Genomic DNA, 16,893 nt, shown 5'->3' with positions numbered 1-16,893 from the left:
ACGATGGAGTAGATGGAGTTTGTAGATTTACCGAGGGAATGGCCATCTGATGACGTCTCTATGAGACAAGGTCATCTCATGAAAATGAAGTGGGGAGAAGAGGAGAAGGTGTGGATAGCCATCTTAGAGAATGGGAAATGGGGCTTATGGGGAAGCAGTAAGTAGGATGGCCAAGTTGAATTAAAGGCCAATTTGAGGCTTGTGATCACACACTTAAGGTAAAAATAGCCAGTCTGCAAAATTCTGTCCAGAAGCAGAATCTTGGGCAGATGTTTGGGCTGGAGTACTGCTGGACGGGTATGAAGGAGGGGGCAGAGAAGCAGGGGGATTAATAGTGTTTGCGTTGGAGGACCATAATGAGAGAGAGTTGACTCTCAATTCTATCTAGCTGCACATTAGGATTACCCATGGACCTTTTAAAGAACTTGACTTCTTGGGTCCAGGATGGGGCCTGGGCATTGGTTTTTAGATGATTCTAGTGTGCAGTTGGTGATGAGAATCACCATGAAGGCCATGAATCTAAGCTGAATCCTGAGGGGAGATAGGAGGGGGCTGATGAAAAGTGAGAACCTGGTGGGCTCAATGAACATGAGGCTACAAAAACAGAATAAATGATCGCAGTGGAGTCTATAGCAAGCAAGCTGGAATGATAGGAAGTCACGATTGCTAAGTAAATATTTGAAAGTGTTTAAAAATTGTCGAATTGTGGGAGTAGATTCTCAAGGTGGAAATGAGAGAGAAGATCATTGTCAGTGAGGGGGTGAGAATATAAGAACAGAGTCTTGAATGGATTCTCCATATGGACACTGAAGATGCTGAAAGTTCATGGAAAGGAATATGACCCGTGAGCTGAAGTCTTCTCTGGATGATGGAAAGTGACCAGTGGAAGTCGGGAGCAGAGAGGGTGGTGAAGCTGGGTGACACAAGCTACACAAGACGAGGTCTCTTTGCAGGAGGTAGAGGGAGAACTGGCCAGCGGAAACCATAAACATGAGCACCACAGAAGACAAGGATCTCTCTTCCTGGCCCTGAGGTGGGACGTGGGAGAAATATCAGCTTCCCGGTGAGTGGGGACTTCAGGGAATAGATAACCTAGCTTCGTAATTACATGATGGTGGAAGAAATTTTTGGAAGTGTTAACAAAAGAGCCGAGTCTACTGATGACAAAGCAGGAGTTTCAGAGGGCATAGTCGGGGGAGTGGAGGGAGAGGAGGTGTGGGGGACTGGCTCAGAATGGGGGGATTTACAAGCAGGATGCGAATGAGATGTAATGTTGAGGGACCATTCTGAAGACCAGTGAAGTAGACAGGGACATGGAACATGAGGAGCTAGTCTCTTGGAAGACAGTGGGCCTCTCCTTTCAATCGCTGTCCCAAATACTTAGCTCAGCAGTGTGGCTTCTGGCCAGCTGCCCTCCTTGACTCCACGGAGTGGGATAGGACTTTGGGGGTGGATAAAACAGGGATTGCACAAGTAGAGACACTGGGGGGAGGAGTGGAGTTGTGGGAAGAGGATGAGTGGAGAGCAGTTTAGAACATGGTGATTTTAAGGATCTAAGTGACATCCGGGTTGATGTTCTAGTCTTCGGCTGAATACACAAGGGCATAAAGAGTGTAACCTGTGTGAGAGGACAGAAATCATGCGGATAATCAAATTATAATGGCTGCTTCACTATCAGGAATGTCATTCCTTTTATACAGTTTCCTTCTCAAATATTCCTGACAGTCCTTCCCCGTAGAGGGATATATGTGATCAAGAATCAATAATTATCGCTGGCTGCCTGTTGCCACCTGGTAGGAGAGTAGGGACTACTGCCTGACCTTTGAAGCCAGACTGAGACACTGACTAGCCATGCAGGCCTACTGTGGGAGCAAGGATTTCTAAAATGCTCCCCTGCATCCAAAGATGTCCACCCTAATTCCTGGGACCTGTGGGTATGAGGAGATACCACTCCCATGATTGTGTTACATCATATGGCACAATTGACCTTAAAATAGGGAGATTATCCTGAATATCTGGGTGGGCCTAATGTAATCACATGAGCCCTTTAAAAAGCAGAATTTCTTCTGTCTTTGGACAGAAAAGAAATAAAAAATATTTGAGGCATGAGGGGGAATTGATGTGCTTGACAATGGAAGGGAAGGAATACAACCTTAAAAAGCAGAGAGCTGACAGCCAGCAAGGTGATGGGGACCTCAGTGCTACAACTGCAACGAACCAAATTGAGCCAGCAACCTGAATACGTTTGGAAATGGATTCTCACCAAGAGCCCCCAAATAAAAGCCCCATCTGGACAAAATCTTGATTTTGGCCTTGAGAGACCCTAAACAGAAAACTGTGAGATAACAACAGGGGGTTGTTTTAAGTTGGTGCTAATTTGTTACATAGCAATAGCTAACCGAAACAACCGCAGAGGTGCTGCTTTGATTGGGCTGCCCATGCCCATTGGTCTCTGTTGTCTCCTGTTAGGGATCTGTCACCGTTTTTGCCACAGCTGATCTCTGGTACACCCAAATACCTCCCAGGCTCATCACTGGCATTGCCGCTGGCCTACTGGGGGACATGCCACTGAACTCCCTGGGGGCGATGCTCTTTCAACACATTACCCTCAGGGATAGGAGAGATAAGATAGATTTTAGTATTGAACTAGGACTTAGATTTTCTAGAGGATGGGAGAAGGATATAAGGTGGGAAGTAACTGAAGACGCTCATCTACACTAGTCAAGACAGAAGAACTAGGCAGGGGCTGATAGACTTAGAAAACAGAAGGACCCAGATCCTGGAGGAGAACAAGGAAGAAGCATAGGAGTGGTGTGGGTAAACCTGTGACAGCTGGAAGGGCAGGAAAATGAAGTCGAAGAGTGAAACAGAAACGCTTTGCAGGAAGGAACGTTTTCTAGGAAACATATAGAAATTGAATATGCTCATTGGCACCCCCTTTCAGGAATCCCACCGAATTGGCACAACAGGGCCCCCACTTAGGGCCTCACCTCAGACAATTCAAATTCTCATTGCTCATGAAAGAGTTCCCCTTCCTATGTCCCACTTTATTAACTAAAGATCCTTCTTCCTTTTCCTCTCTCCCTTTGGCCCTCTCCCCTTTGCCAATAACTCTAGCTGGATGGGACTCTCATTTGTGGAGACAGTCTGAGAAATATGAGGGAGCAGGATGTAATATATAGAATCATTGGGCACTGGAGCAGAAGCATCCAGCCTGGGTCCTTCTCTCCACCACATCCCGGAAACAGAGCTGGAGACAAGGACTTCATCCTGAAAGTGACCCCAGAGAGCAGGCCTAGGGACTTGGGAGGGTGAAGCAGGGAAGAGGAAAAACTGATAGAAGGGTACATTTTAGAGATCACTGCTGTGGTGCTGGGGGCTTCATTCCACTTCTGAGAATTACACAGAATGCCCCCAAACAATGGTGGCTGGAGCATCCATCTGTAGCTCCATCCCCAGTAGCTGAGGGCAACCGCCAGAGACATTTACTACATCTCATCCTCACTCTTGCACTTCTAGCTGTGCCTGTGTGAAGACCAAGTGGACTCTCTGTGTGTCGGAAAAGCCCTGGGCAGAAAGCAAAAGAAGCTTGAAAAGAAGACATAGGATGGCAAGTAGCACATGAAAATAAAGTGTTCTGCATCACTCATCATTAGGGAAATGCAAATCAAAACTGCAATGAAATACCACTTCCCACCCACTGATTGGCTGTCAAAAAATCAAAAAGATAACAACAGGTGTTGACGAGGATGTGGAGAAACTAGAAGCCTCATACACTGCTGCTGGGAACGCAAAATGAGGCAGCCACTTTGGAAAACAGTTTGGAAGTTTCTTAAAAAGTCAAACATAAGCTCACCATATGACTCAGCAATTCCACTCCTAGGTACATACCCACAAGAAATGAAAACATGCCCAGAGACTTGTATAGGAATATGGATAGCAGCTTTATTCATAATAGACAAAAAATGAAACTACTCAAATGTCCATCAACTGGTGGGTGGATAGGTAAAATGTGGTATATCCACACATGGATTACTATTCAGCAACAAAGGAACACTTGCTGATACATGTTGTGCTATGGATGAACTCAGAATCATCACGCTAATCAAAAGAAGCCAGACATTGGGGCTGGCCCCGTGGCCGAGCGGTTAAGTTCGCGCGCTCCGCTGCAGGCGGCCCAGTGTTTCGTTGGTTCGAATCCTGGGCGCGGACATGACACTGCTCATCAAACCACGCTGAGGCAGCGTCCCACATGCCACAACTAGAAGGACCCACAACAAAGAATATACAACTATGTACCGGGGGGCTTTGGGGAGAAAAAGGAAAAAATTAAAAAAGAAAAATCTTTGAAAAAAAAAAAGAAGCCAGACATTTATGTGAAATGTCCAGAAAAGGCAAATCCATTGAGGCAGAAAGCCATTTATTGGTTGCCTGGGACGGGAGGGGGGAAGGATTGATTGCAAATGGGCATGAAATGAAGGAAATGTTCTAAAACTGGATTGTCATGATGTTTGTGCAACTTTGTATATTTCTATAAAAGTCACTGAAGTGTAAACTTAAAATGGGTGAATTTCATAGTTATGTAAATTATGCCTCAATAAAACTTTTAAAAGGAGGAGGAGGGGTGGATGTCAGCATGAGCGGAGCTGGAGCTTCCCTGGAATTGCCACCACACTGCAGCTGAAATCAGACAGGCGAGGGGTATGACCTGTGACGCTGGAGATGTCTAACACCATAGACCTTCAGACTTCATATTCAACCCGCTACAGATGAGGACACCAAGGCTCAGGCACGGGAAGTGACTTGCCCTGTTTACCAGCCATGACCATTCACCGAGGTCCCCAGGGGACAGACCGAGGTCCAGGCCAGCACTCAGACCCGCCCTTCCTCCCTTTCCCCTCTGGGCCCAAGATGCAGACTCCACACACGGGCTTGCTGCCAATGTCACTTTATTTGGGATATGCTAGTGCCAGGGCAGGGAGGGGACAGGTGGGCAAGGGAGGAGGGGGTCAGCGCTGCTGGGCCCGGTGATCACGTGCGGGGCGGCAGCGATCTCATCCTGCAGAGCCTTCAGCGCTTTGAGAAATCACCTCCTGGAGGACAAGTGAAGAGGAGATGCGCTAGCACAAAAGGCAGAGTGGTGGGGCCAGAAAGGGACGAGGCTGGAGAAACCGGCAGAAGAGGGAGGAAGAGCCGCAGGAAGAAGCCCAGAGCAAAGGTGAACTCCTGCCCTGTGCTCCACCCAGGTGGTGTAGGCACCCTTCCACCTGTCTCTCTCTCACCTGCAGGCAGTGAGCCCTCGGGTTAGCACACGCTAGGTACTTAACAGGAACGAGGCAGCTGCCGGGCACTTCACACGCTCACTCTCACCAAGTCCTCCCAACAAGCCCGTGCAGATTGTCAGCCCGGTTGTGAAATGAGGTCATGGGGGCTCAGCAAGGACGGAGAGAGAGGAGCTGGGATCTGAACCAGGTGTGACTGACCCAAACCCCCAAGCTTACATGCGATTGGAGACGAAATGAGCAAGAAGGCTCGGAAGTGGACTGGAGGAGATCGGTCGGATTCCAGGAGGAAGAACCAGGCGAGGGGCTGAGCGTTGGGTAACGGGGTCCTGGCTCTCAATGGGCCGTCCCGCCCCGCCCCCGCCTCTGCGGAGACCTCGCCCCACCCCCACCGGGAGCCCCACCCAGACCCACCCTGGCAGGCGCTGCACTGACAGCTGTGGATGACGGGCAGCACTACTGGCTCCGTGTGGCCGCCAGGACAGCGCAGGTTCAGGATCCGCACGGGGCTCTCGGGGTCCAGGCGGTAGCTACAGCAGTCGCACTGGCTCTGCAGATACGGCTCCTGGGCGAGAGGGGTGACCGAGCTGGGGAGGGGACAAACTTCTTCCCTTTCTTGGCCTTTGCCATCCAAGAGGAGCTGGGGCAGAAGGAGGGCCAGATCCCAGATCTCCCGCCAAGCTGGGCAGCCAGGCAGGGGAGGGATGTGTCACCACCAAGCCCCATTCTCCAGGAAGCCCAGCTCCTTCTCTCCAGCCCCCACCCGTCTGAGCGTCCACAGCCTGCAGGTTACAGGAGTGCTTTCCCCGTGCCCATCACTGCATCCAGCAGCAGAGGGACAGACACAGCCCCTACCCCTAGGCGCTTACAGTCTAGCTGGAGAGACAGACTAACAGTTTCTAAACTGCATAATGGGGCCCTAAACCGCACAGTTCTGACCCTAAGTGCAAAGGGCGCTCCTGCTCTATGATTGAATAGTAACTGTATAAGTCCCAATGAATGTTTAATTTTACACATAATTCTATTCTAATTTTATTTTGAAATAGGTAATACAGTCACACAATACTGAGTTTAAAAACTACAAAATCTTTCAGTAAAAAAAAATCTCCCTCTGATTTCTTTCCCACGATCACTCATTTTTCCTCTCCAGGAAAAAATCTCTTATCTCCCCTCCTTTCCTCCCTGTATGTTTTAAACAGTCCAAAAGTCACTGGGAAGGCATTCCCCGGAGACGCAGGGGGCAGCCCAGGGAGCAGGAGAGCGGCCAAGGGTGGAGGACCAGGTAGGAAAGCACCTTTGTCTTCCAGGAATAGATGACCCGGGCCGACCTGACTCCCCGGGCTGGCTCACCTCAGGCATGACGTTGGTGCTGGACGGGCAGTGCCCACTGCAGTAGCTCACTTCCACCTGGTCCAGGTAGCAGGGGCCCTTGGTGAGGTTGCGAAGCTCGGTGAGGTGCCGGCAGGAGGCTGACTGCTCTTCTGTGGGGAGGGGCAGGTGAGTGACAGGAGGTGGGGGCAGCGCAGAGAGAGAGGCTGTGATGAGGGGACTGTGTGTGTGGGGAACAGAGGGACAGGGCGTGGAGCTGAGGGGAGCATGTCAGGGCTGGGGTGGCCGGGTGCTGTGATCAGCACTGGAGGTCTTCACTCTGCCAATCCCCATGGTGGGCAGCATTGCGGAAGGGGGGCCTGCCAGGGCAGGCATGGGGGTGGTTTGGGAAAAGGGCCTAGAGCAGGGAGAGGCGTGTCAGGAGGTGCCCCAGGTTCCCCACTTACCCAGGGTCTCCTGGCGGCAAGTGGGACAGCAGCTCCCTGGCTCCTGCATGGTCACCTCGCCCTGCAGAGGGACCAGCCCCCAGTCCACTCAGGAGGATGGCCCCAATGCGCCGGCACTGCCTGCCCCAGGCCCTAACACCAGCCTCTGGGGAGGGACCCAGGAAGGAGCTGGGGGAGCCAGTCTGAGAGGGCAGCAGGGCAGCAGGCGGGTACCTGGGCACAGGTGAGGGGGGGGCACTGCTGAGTGCAGACACTCCTCCCACCGAGGCAGCGGCAGCTCTCACAGTCCTCCTGCCATTCGGATCCAGGCTGGGGAGAGAGGAGGAGAGCCTTCTCTCCATCTCAGCACATGCCAACCCTTCTGTAACACTACCCTATCCCTGAACCCAGCCTGGGGCCTGGCCAGCGCAGTGGCCTGAGACAGGAGTCGGCAACAAGAGTTTCTAGGGGCAGGTGGGCCATGGGGGCTCAGAGACTGTCCCAGTGTGACGGGCCGACAGTGGAGCTGCCCCTTGCTGCGGGCCCCAGAGCAGGGGAGGAGCCAGTGGATGGGAGCTGGGGTTGAGAAGGGCTCAGGGCCACAGAGGGGCTGCAGTGACTCACCGGGTGGGGATGCCCGTGGCGCCAGCACTCGCAGCGGTCTGCAGGCACGCAGGGTCCCGCCTGGCTGCGGAAGTGCCCAGGCTGGCACACGCAGCCTGGGGCCTGCCCCGCACTGCAGTTGCTCTGAGACTCAGTGGCGTTGGGCTCCCAGCATGTCCGCTCGCAGGGTCCCAGCTCCCCGGGGGCCACCTGCTGCCACACTTCCCCAGGGGGGCAGTCTACCAGGGAAGACCACCCACCCCACCACATGGGTCAGCCCTGGGTCCAGCCTCAATTCTCCCCCCTCCCACACTGGGCACCCCCAAGTCCCTCCTCCCTCCCCATGCACTGCCCACCTGGCTCCAGCAGCCTCTAGCCATCTAGGTCTCCAAACACACCTCGCTGCTCTTACCCACCCTTCCAAATACTAGCAGGGCCCAGCTCAGTTCTCGCCTCCTCCAGGAAGCCTCCCCTGACCAGTCCTGTCCACCCCAACTTCTCCATTCCCAGCACTGATTTCACACCTTGTGGGTGCAGCTTGCCTGTTAGTGAGCCAGGGACTGTCTCCTGTCTCTACCTGTTCTGGCAGGTGAGGCTGGGGATGCCTGGGGCTCTCTAGCCCAGTGTGTCTCTGAATCCACACAGAGCCCAGTGTGGCAGAGCTGGGCACATGTGGGCCCTTAGCAAAGGGCTGTCGACCTTGATCAGACAGGGGTGACAGCACAGGGCAGACAGCACGGCCTGTAGACTGCCAGGCAAGGGTGCTGTTTCAGCTCGCCCTATAACCTCAGTTTCCTCATCTGCAGGGAAAGAACCCTCCACTGCCTGCCTCACTCACAGCACTGGCTCAGTGCTCACAGTGTGCCTGACAAGTGCCCCAGCCACCCAGGGTGGACCATGCCTGGTGGACCAGGGAGCACTGGGCAGGGAGCCTGGGGATGCGGGGCAGTGTGGACAGATGGGGGAGGGGCTTCCTGAAGGAGGCAGCCATGCCTAGGGTGGGCAGGGCCCTCTCCCCTCATCAGGGCCAGCCCAGCCTTGGCTGTAGAGGGACCAGCAGGGGCCTGTATGGCCCACATCTCACCCTGACAGTCAGCGAGGGAGCAGTTGAAGGCTCCACCTTGGCAGACACTGGGAAGACAGAAGCATGTGTTCAGAGGCCTCCTGTGCCCTCCTCCCCACTCCCATTCTCAGCAACCCCTGCCTCCCCCAACCCCCCAGCCCCAGCCCTCACCAGCGGGTGCAGTTCCAGCTGAGCACAGTTCCTGGGGGCAGCTCCTGGGCCTGCTCTTCAAGGCTTAGGGTGAGGCCCCAGGGCAGGGAGAGCTGGGTGCAGGGGCATGCAGTGGGGGGCACACAGGTGCCATTGTGCAGCAGCTGGGGCAGTGCAGGCTCCAGTTAGACTCCAGTCAGTGCCTCCTACCCCCATACCTGCCTGCTCCCCCAGGTGGGAGTCAGGGCCCAGCGCCCACACCTACCTGCCCTCCAGGGCAGCCACAGCCAGGCTGGCAGGGTTCCTGCACACAGAGGTCACCAGGCTGCAGATGTGAGCAGAGGCGCGGGCACGAGAGGGCACAGGCACTGAGCACCTGGCCAGGTGGGCACTCTAGGGGAGCACACAGATAGTGATGTGGAGTCCCAAGGGGGCTGCCTCAGGACCTGCCACCTGCCCTGGTGAGTGTCAGCTGGGCCAGGGGCCTCAGCTCAGTAGCACCAAAGGGCAGGGCAGGCACCCACCACTGGGCACTCACCAGGGCAGGGCTGCGGGTTACACTCCTGCCGTTGCTCTGTGTCCTGGGCTTGGCATGGTGCCCCCCTGGGACCTTCCTCACAGCTCCGACGGCGCTTGGTGGTGCCCCCACCACAGGGAGCCGAGCAGCTGCTCCAGGCTGACCAAGGCCCAAGGACTGGGCACTCATGGCGTGGACACAACAGGGACCCATTGACACAGGTGCTGTGGACAGGGGTGTGCAGAAAGGGCCCCAGCCCCGAATCAGTGTGAACAGAGTTTTGCTCCCCAGCAATGCCCATGACCCTGACCTACCCCAGGCCTCCCATCCGAAGCTCCTGTCCTCCCGCCTGGCCTGCAGTGGGCAGCCATACCAGGTTTTGCAGTCCAGCTGCACCACCTCGGCCGGGGCCAGGACCCACGAGGCATTGGGGCTGGGGAGGCCACAGCGGCAAGAGGAGATGGGCACACAGTGCCCATCCTGTACCAGTTGCCCAGGGGGACAGCGGCAGCCTGGTGTAGGGGTAGGAAGGACAAGCAAGATTCAGTGCCAGGGCAGGCACACACGATGAGTCACTCTGGACTCCAAGGCCTCAGGCTGGCACTGGAGCATCCTTTCCGCCTGCCACCTCCCTCCCCGACGTGACCTGGTCTCCACGATATCTCCCACCTCCAAGCTCAAGAAGGGGATGCTCTAGGCTGCCCTGTGTGTGGGTACCACCCCAGGGCCCTTGAGGCTGCCTGAGAGCATCCTCACAGACACAGCCCATCTCGACTGAGGCTCCCTCTACACAGGACCCCCAGCCAGTCGCTGAAAGTGACCCGAGGACCCACTCTGTTGCCCTGTTACTCATGACCCCGCAGTCTGTCCCCACCCCCAGGCCACACACTCGCTGCCCTGGCTTCCCCAGGGTTCCCAGGCATGGCCTGGCCACCTGGGCGGCACGGTCCCTGCAGACACTGCACACGGTCCCAGAGGTCGGCACAGCTTCTAGGGCACTGGTTGGCACAGTCAGGGGTGGGCACGGTGTCCCTGGACTCACAGCTCTCCCCTGAGGACCAGAAGGTAGGAGTCCACATTAGGGACGTTCTCAGGCCCTGCCCTCCACTGCATGCCTCCAGGGGCAGAGGCAACATCCCCCTCAGGCGCTATCTCTGACAGTACTGTCCCTGGCTCCTCCTCCGGACGCCAGGTTTGGGGGGTTACCTGGGCAGGGCCCCATGTTGCAGCTCTCTGTCTGAGCCCATGGCCCCCGGCAGCCTCCTCCAGGGGGAACCCCTGCCTTTCTCCAGCGCAGCCGGAACCCCCCACTGCAGGGCACCTGGCAGGGGCTCCAGGGCCCCCAAGGACTCCACTGGCATAAGTCTGAGGAGGTAAAATGGAAGTCAGTGCCCAGGGTTCACCTCCCCTGCCTCCTGCTTCCACCCCAGCCCTTGGGCTCCAGCCCAGCAGACACTGGCACACCCTGAGCTCCACTCCCCGACCAGGGGTCCCTTCCTTCTCTTCCAGCTGCGGCCCCACCCTCCTCAAATCCAGCAGGCCCTGGAGTGTTAGCAGGTCAGCTAACTACCCAGGCACAGAAATGAACAACACGGCCCAGCCCCTCCTAGCCAGGACCCCCTCCACCCTCATTCCAGGCCCCTTGCCCTGTTGGCCTAGGCCCCTCCCCATCACCGTGGCAGGCTTGAGGGTCCGGGCAGAGGCGTTGCTGGCTGAGTGGTGCAGTGCAGAGGTCTGGGTCCCCGGCCCATGGCCTCCCTGTCTCAGGGTCCAAGCAGAGGCGATGGCGGTGCTGCTCCGAGGCCAGCACAGGGGCCGAGGTCGGGGAGAGGCTGGCTGGGTCCTGGGGCCAGCGCTCCTCTAGGGCAGCCCTGGAGGCAGGGGCCAGGACACCAAGGGGCAGGCAGGGCCCACAAGGCGACCACTCGGACCAGCCACTGAGAGGCAGAAGACCTAGGAAGGGCAGCGTGTGGGCGCCCTACCCAGTGACCATCCCCAGACCCAGCGACCGTGGTGGACACAGAGGGCTGTGACCTGGAAGGCTGGAGGAGGTGGGTGGCGGGCAGCCAGGGCAGGGTGACCAACCATCCTGGTTTGTCTGGGACTGCCCCAGTTCTAGCACTGGAAGTGCCAGGTCCCAGAAACCCCCCAGTCCTGGGCAAATGGGGACAGCTGGTCTCCCTAGTCCAGGGTTACCTTGACAGCCCCAGCTGGTGCACCGCAGCTCCCCGTGCTGGCATACACTGTGGGAGGGAGTGGTCAGGGTGGACTCTGGGAGACAGGATCCAGCCCAGAGTGGTGGGCGGGGCCTCATGTAGGGGTAACCTGAGCTCTGGGCTCATCTGGAGCAGGATGAGGCTGGGGCTGGGCCTGGGGGCCTTAACTTGACCTTCTCTGTGGAGGTCAGGCTGTCCTGGGGGCCCCTACCCCCTCCTAGTCCATTCCCTGGCCCCAGCCCTCTAGTGTTGCCTCCCCCACCTCCATCACTCACCACTCTTTGCAGCCCAGCTGCAGGTTTTCCCCGGGGGCCAGGGTCACCCCGGCTCCTTCTCCTAAGATGTGCTGGCAGCTACACTGCTCTGGGGGAATGCAGCCCCCAGCCTGCTCCAGCAGCCCCTGTGCAGGAGGGGACACAGGAACAGGGCTGTGTGGCAGTCATCTCTGCATCCTAACACCAGCACCCTGCCTGGCCCACAGCAGGTGCACAGGCGTGTTGCTGAGGGAATGGATAGGCGAACAGCCACGAGGTAGAATGTGAAGAACTAAGGCACCACGAGGAGGCACCATGAGGAGGGGTGTCACGGTGGGCATCATGAAGGGAGGGAGGAGGTGTGGGAGTGTGGACAGAGGAGCCCCTTCTCCTGGGACCTCTCCGCTAGCTCCACCCCTCACCTCAGGGCAGTAGCAGCCGGGCTGGCAGGGTGGCAGGTCCTGACAGAGCCCACGGCTCAGGTGTGTGGCACAGAGCCCAGCACAGGGGGAGCCGCAGGCCTGGAACTCAAAGGGAGGAGTGCAGCTGTCCTCTGGAGGGGAGGCAGGCAGACTGATGGGGGGCAGCCCAGAGGCAACCTCTGACCCCCAAGCCCAGGGCACAGAGTGCAGGGTCCCATCGAGGCCCCTTGGGGACACCCTGTAGGAGTGTAAGACTGCCCCCCTGCTGCCTGAAAGGACAGCCCAATGTCGCCCATCCAGTACCCACTCCACCCGTGTAGGTGCCCCCAGGGAAGGGGCAGGCGGGTCTGGGCCTTGGAGAGCCAGGAATCTGCATGGAGGATCGGGGCTGCGGGGAGTTAGGGGCCAGCAGGTGCTCTAGGGATTGGTCTACGGGAGACGGAGGGGCAGAAATGGAGGGCAGCTACAACAGGAGGTGGGCCAGACCCACTGTGCCTGGGGGCAGCTCCAAGTGGACAAAGCCTCTGCTGGGCCCACAGCTGCAAAGTGGGAAAATCACGGTGAAGGCTACAGGGGTGGGGAACAGCTGTGACGAGAGAGTAGCTGAGGGTGGGGCAGGGGAGTAGCTGGGCTGCCGAGGGCAAGGGTCAGTGCCGGCCAGGGCAACTGCTCTGAGGTCCTGGGGGCATTGAGGTTCGCTCTGAGATGAGCTGAGAGTCCCAGTGGGGGCCCTGGGAGGCCCCTGCCAGGGTTCAGCTTGCTCCTGGGGCCTCACCAGAGCAGTTGCTGATGAGGCAAGGCCGGAAGTGGCCGTCCAGCCGTGTGCAGGGGGGGCCCTCCCTTGCCCTTCCGGGAGCTGGTCCCTGGTGTCGGTAGCGCTGCTGGACCAGCACTTGGCATGAGCATCGCGTCCAGCTGCTCCAGCTGCTCCACACGCACTCCTCTAGGGACCAAGGTGGGGGATGTCAGCCAGGGGCCTCTCTCTTACATGCTCTCCCCCCTCATCCCAGCCCCAACCAGCACCCTGCACAGGAAAAAGGCAAAAGGAAGCCAAGAATTCAGAAAGGTCCCAACTGGCAGGGTTCCTTGTCACCCAGCAGTGAGAGTCACATCTCAGAGGAAGCGATGGGGGAAAGCAGACAAGAATAAAACAAAAATGGGGGAGGAACAGATGTAGATATATTTTGGGGGAATAATCTGGGGGTTTGGAAAACACATATTATTCCCTGAGTTTTCCCCAGGGAGGAAAGCCGGGGAGGGACTTCACTTCCCTGCACACTCACCCAGGCAGGGCCCTGCGTAGCAGGCCTGGGTGTCCAGGTGAAGGAAGGTCCCATTGCAGGTGGGGTCAGCCTCGGCCAGCAGGCAGGGGCAGGACCCAGAGCGGGAGGCCAGGCCGGGGCCGCAGCTGCGGGAACAGGGCCCCCACGGGCCCCAGGAGCAGGCCTCCTGCAGCCCCGGGCAAGGCTGCCACCCACAGTGCTGGGTCTGGGTGTCGGGGCCCAGGCAGTGGCGGGGCTCAAGGCGAGAAGCCAAGGCCATGCAGACCCGGGTGCGGACCTGGTTTCCACCTCCACAGGAGACAAGGCAGTCAGACCAGGGAGACCACAGTGTCCAGGCCCCGGGCTCTGTGGGAGGGGACAAATGAGGTTAGAGGAGTCAGAGGGAGCGAAGGCCCCGAGGGCTGGGCAGGACCTTCGTGGCACAGGGGGTGGCAGTTGGAAACAGGCGGGAGGGAAATAGAGGATACAGAGCAAGATGGACAGCGAGGCTGGTAGGGTGGGGTGAGGCGGGGATCAGGGTGAAACCCAGACCTGCACACTTGGTGTCCTCGCAGATGACCCCCTCTGGGGTGCAGGAGCTGAGGGGAGGAGCCCAGACTCAGGGATGCTGCTGTCCAGCAGGACAGTACAGGCCACCCTGCCCCTGCCCCTGCCCCTGGGCTTACCACTGCTGGCACTCGCCCTGCTGCCAACTGTCCCCTAGGGTGCGGGAGTGGGCACCATGCAGGCACAGGGGTGGGCACGGGGGCTGAGGGCAGGGCTGGCTCTGGGACTGCTCCTCCCGACACTCCGGGGCCCATGAGTCTGACGTGGAGGACCTGGGCGGGGCCGGGGGCAGAGAAAGCAAGAAATGGCCCAGGGCCCTTCATCACCCCTCCACCTCCTAAGGGACACCCAATGGGGAAACCCAGGGTGGGCGTGGAGGTGGCTAAGGAAAGGCAAGGATGAGCAGGGACAAAAGCTTGGCCAGGACACAGGCTGGGTGCAATCACTGGTCGGGGGGCAGGATCCAGGAACTTGGTGTCAGAGAGGGAGACGGTGTCCAGGCAGCGGGAGACCCGGGGTGGGGAGAGGTGACCCTAGCCTGGCCCAGCCCCATACCGGAAGCGGCTCTGCTGCCCGCCAGGCCCACATGAGCGGCTGCAGGGACTCCAGGCTGACCAGCGGCTCCAGGTGCAGTGGGAGGGTGGTGGGCAGGGCTGAGCCGTGCAGGAGAGCTGCCCGGCCTGGCACGAGCAATTGTTACAGGCCTCCTGGTGCTGGCTCCCTGGGGCCCAGCTGTGGCCCTGGGCATCCGTGCACTCGCAGTGCTCAATTGGCACACAGCCGCTGTCCTGCTCCAGGGATCCTGTGGGGAGGCGACCCTTCAGAGCTGCACTGGCACCCCAGGCACCAGCTGCCTTCCTGCCCAGCTGCCCTGACATGCCATGCGGAGGGTCGGGGCAGCACATACCCTCAGGGCAGCGGCAGCCCCGCTGGCAGGGCTGGCCATCCTGACACACGATCCCCTCCTGGAGGTCTGAGCAGCGGCGGGGGCAGCGGTTGGCACAGCTGACGACCTCCATGCCTGCTGGGCAGCCCTCCTCTGAGCAGATGGGGAGGACCAGAATCAAGAGGACCCTGAGCCCCAGGGCTCAGAAACCCTCCCGCTGCCCCAAGGGGGCCCACCCCTACCTCCAGGAAGCCATACGCCCTGTCCTTGTCCCCACCTTGGTGCCCATGGGAACATGGGGCTTTGGGGAGACCCTGGGATGGGACATTCTGAGGGACAGAGCTGCTCTTTGCTTCTGCCTGTGAGTTCCCAGCATCTAGCCTGGCACTCAACAGATGTTTGTCCAGCTGAACTGAATTTGTGCATCTGAAAAGCCAACATTCTCACCTATGTGGCTCCTTTGTGTTCATCCGCAGGGAGATGGAAGGCAATGTGTGTAGGGGGTGGCCTAACAGAGGGGGTGGGGCCTAGAGTAACCCGGTCCGTGAGGTCAGTGAGCTCCGAAGGACCAATAACAGAAGGAGCTGAAGCAGGTGGGGGAGGGCAGGGGATCACAGCTGTCTGGCTCAATCCACATCCCGGGCACCAGGTACACTCATCACTGTCACCCTCAAATCCTCCGAGAATCTCGACAGGGCAGGACAGTTCTTTAGGAATGGGAGAGTTGGACAAAGCTGACACAGTGAGTTCTAGTCCAGGGTTGGGGTGGGCAGTGGGTGGGTTCCAGCAGCTGATCACTGGGCACAGGGAGCCCTTACCCAATGCCCAGATCCCTCCATCTACCCCTGTGGGTCTCAGTTTTCTTAACTGGCCAATGGGGTAACGCCCCGTCTATGTTGCAAAGTGATGTGGGGATGAAATTAGAGGTGGGGGTGCAGAGAGCTGTGCAGAGTGCACAGGCCACCAGGGATGTGCTGTCACCACTGCCATACCACACGGCATGGGATTGCAGAGCCGAGCGTGGTGCCTCTCCCCAACACAGGGAGCACCCCCGTTCTTGGGTGGGGGGCTCGAGCAACGACGGCTCCTCAGGGATCGGCCCCCTCCACAGCTCCGGTCACACCAGGACCAGGGACTCCAGCGGGACCAGCCTCCTGGCACTAAGTGGGAGAAGGAAGAGCCACATGAGGGGTCTGGCTCAGGCAGAGGGCCCCCGTGTCCCACGAGCCTGGGGCAGGGTCCTGCACTAAGACGGAAGTGCCACACTCAGGTGGCCGGGTGCCTGGGAGGGGCACTGAGGCCAGGGAAGAGCACGCCCTGGTCCTCACCAGCCCACCTCACCTGGGCAAGCACGCCGGTTGCAGAAGCGGTGCTCCTGGTAAGCTGTAAGGATGTCGGGGCACCAGTGCCCCCCGGGCCCTGGGGGACGGTACGCCCGCAGGCGGCGCTGCTGGCCCACCCCGCAGCTTCGGGAGCAAGGTTCCCACGGGGCCCAGGTGGTCCAGGAGCAGTTCCCGGCCACACAGCCAGGGCCAGGGCACAGCGGCAGCTCTGTGGGAGGCGATGAAGCTGGGCTGGAGCCAGCCCTGGCCACACAGAACCTGCCCAGCTCAAGGGCAGACCTCCTCCTCTGCTGGGCCAGCTCTGACCTCATCCAGACCTTCGGGTTCCCCTTCCAGATCTGATACTGACTATTGTGTGGCTGTGGCCCCTGGGCCTCAGTTTCCCCTTTTTCATAGGGGACAGTAGTCCCAGCCCCACAGGGGCTGCAGAGGGATTTGGAAGGGACCTTGGTTGGGGGGTATTCGGTACACATGTGGGTGAGGATTTGCTGCAAGTTGGCAGCGCTTCCCAGCAGCTGGTGGGGGTGGCAAAGGGGACCAGGGTCCGGAGACAGGCATGGATTCAGATCAGATG

The 16,893-nt window shown here is 58.5% G+C and overlaps 1 protein-coding gene across 1 annotated transcript in view; it reads right to left on the bottom strand.

Moving 5' to 3' along the window:
* Positions 1 to 4,932: 4,932 nt before the first annotated feature.
* The window catches only part of SSPO (SCO-spondin), a 45,503-nt gene continuing 33,542 nt past the window's right edge, over positions 4,933 to 16,893 (bottom strand). The window contains exons 64-88 of the mRNA XM_070264310.1: positions 16,318 to 16,527; positions 15,969 to 16,136; positions 14,998 to 15,129; positions 14,646 to 14,892; positions 14,210 to 14,362; positions 14,076 to 14,122; positions 13,545 to 13,889; positions 13,037 to 13,204; positions 12,262 to 12,392; positions 11,861 to 11,985; positions 11,566 to 11,612; positions 11,044 to 11,322; positions 10,576 to 10,734; positions 10,304 to 10,420; positions 9,743 to 9,881; positions 9,391 to 9,593; positions 9,118 to 9,245; positions 8,874 to 9,016; positions 8,724 to 8,770; positions 7,661 to 7,878; positions 7,271 to 7,366; positions 7,058 to 7,118; positions 6,633 to 6,763; positions 5,697 to 5,847; positions 4,933 to 5,093 (exon numbers count right to left, since the gene is read on the bottom strand). Of these exons, the coding sequence (XP_070120411.1) occupies positions 5,071 to 5,093; positions 5,697 to 5,847; positions 6,633 to 6,763; positions 7,058 to 7,118; positions 7,271 to 7,366; positions 7,661 to 7,878; positions 8,724 to 8,770; positions 8,874 to 9,016; positions 9,118 to 9,245; positions 9,391 to 9,593; positions 9,743 to 9,881; positions 10,304 to 10,420; positions 10,576 to 10,734; positions 11,044 to 11,322; positions 11,566 to 11,612; positions 11,861 to 11,985; positions 12,262 to 12,392; positions 13,037 to 13,204; positions 13,545 to 13,889; positions 14,076 to 14,122; positions 14,210 to 14,362; positions 14,646 to 14,892; positions 14,998 to 15,129; positions 15,969 to 16,136; positions 16,318 to 16,527 (3,668 nt within the window). The 3' untranslated portion in view covers positions 4,933 to 5,070. The remainder of the gene's footprint in view (positions 5,094 to 5,696; positions 5,848 to 6,632; positions 6,764 to 7,057; positions 7,119 to 7,270; positions 7,367 to 7,660; positions 7,879 to 8,723; positions 8,771 to 8,873; positions 9,017 to 9,117; positions 9,246 to 9,390; positions 9,594 to 9,742; positions 9,882 to 10,303; positions 10,421 to 10,575; positions 10,735 to 11,043; positions 11,323 to 11,565; positions 11,613 to 11,860; positions 11,986 to 12,261; positions 12,393 to 13,036; positions 13,205 to 13,544; positions 13,890 to 14,075; positions 14,123 to 14,209; positions 14,363 to 14,645; positions 14,893 to 14,997; positions 15,130 to 15,968; positions 16,137 to 16,317; positions 16,528 to 16,893) is intronic.

This window comes from Equus caballus, chromosome 4 (assembly GCF_041296265.1).
Source record: "Equus caballus isolate H_3958 breed thoroughbred chromosome 4, TB-T2T, whole genome shotgun sequence".
NCBI lineage: Eukaryota > Metazoa > Chordata > Mammalia > Perissodactyla > Equidae > Equus > Equus caballus.
Note: the sequence above shows the minus strand (reverse complement) of the source record. Positions and strands in the feature narration are given on the sequence as shown.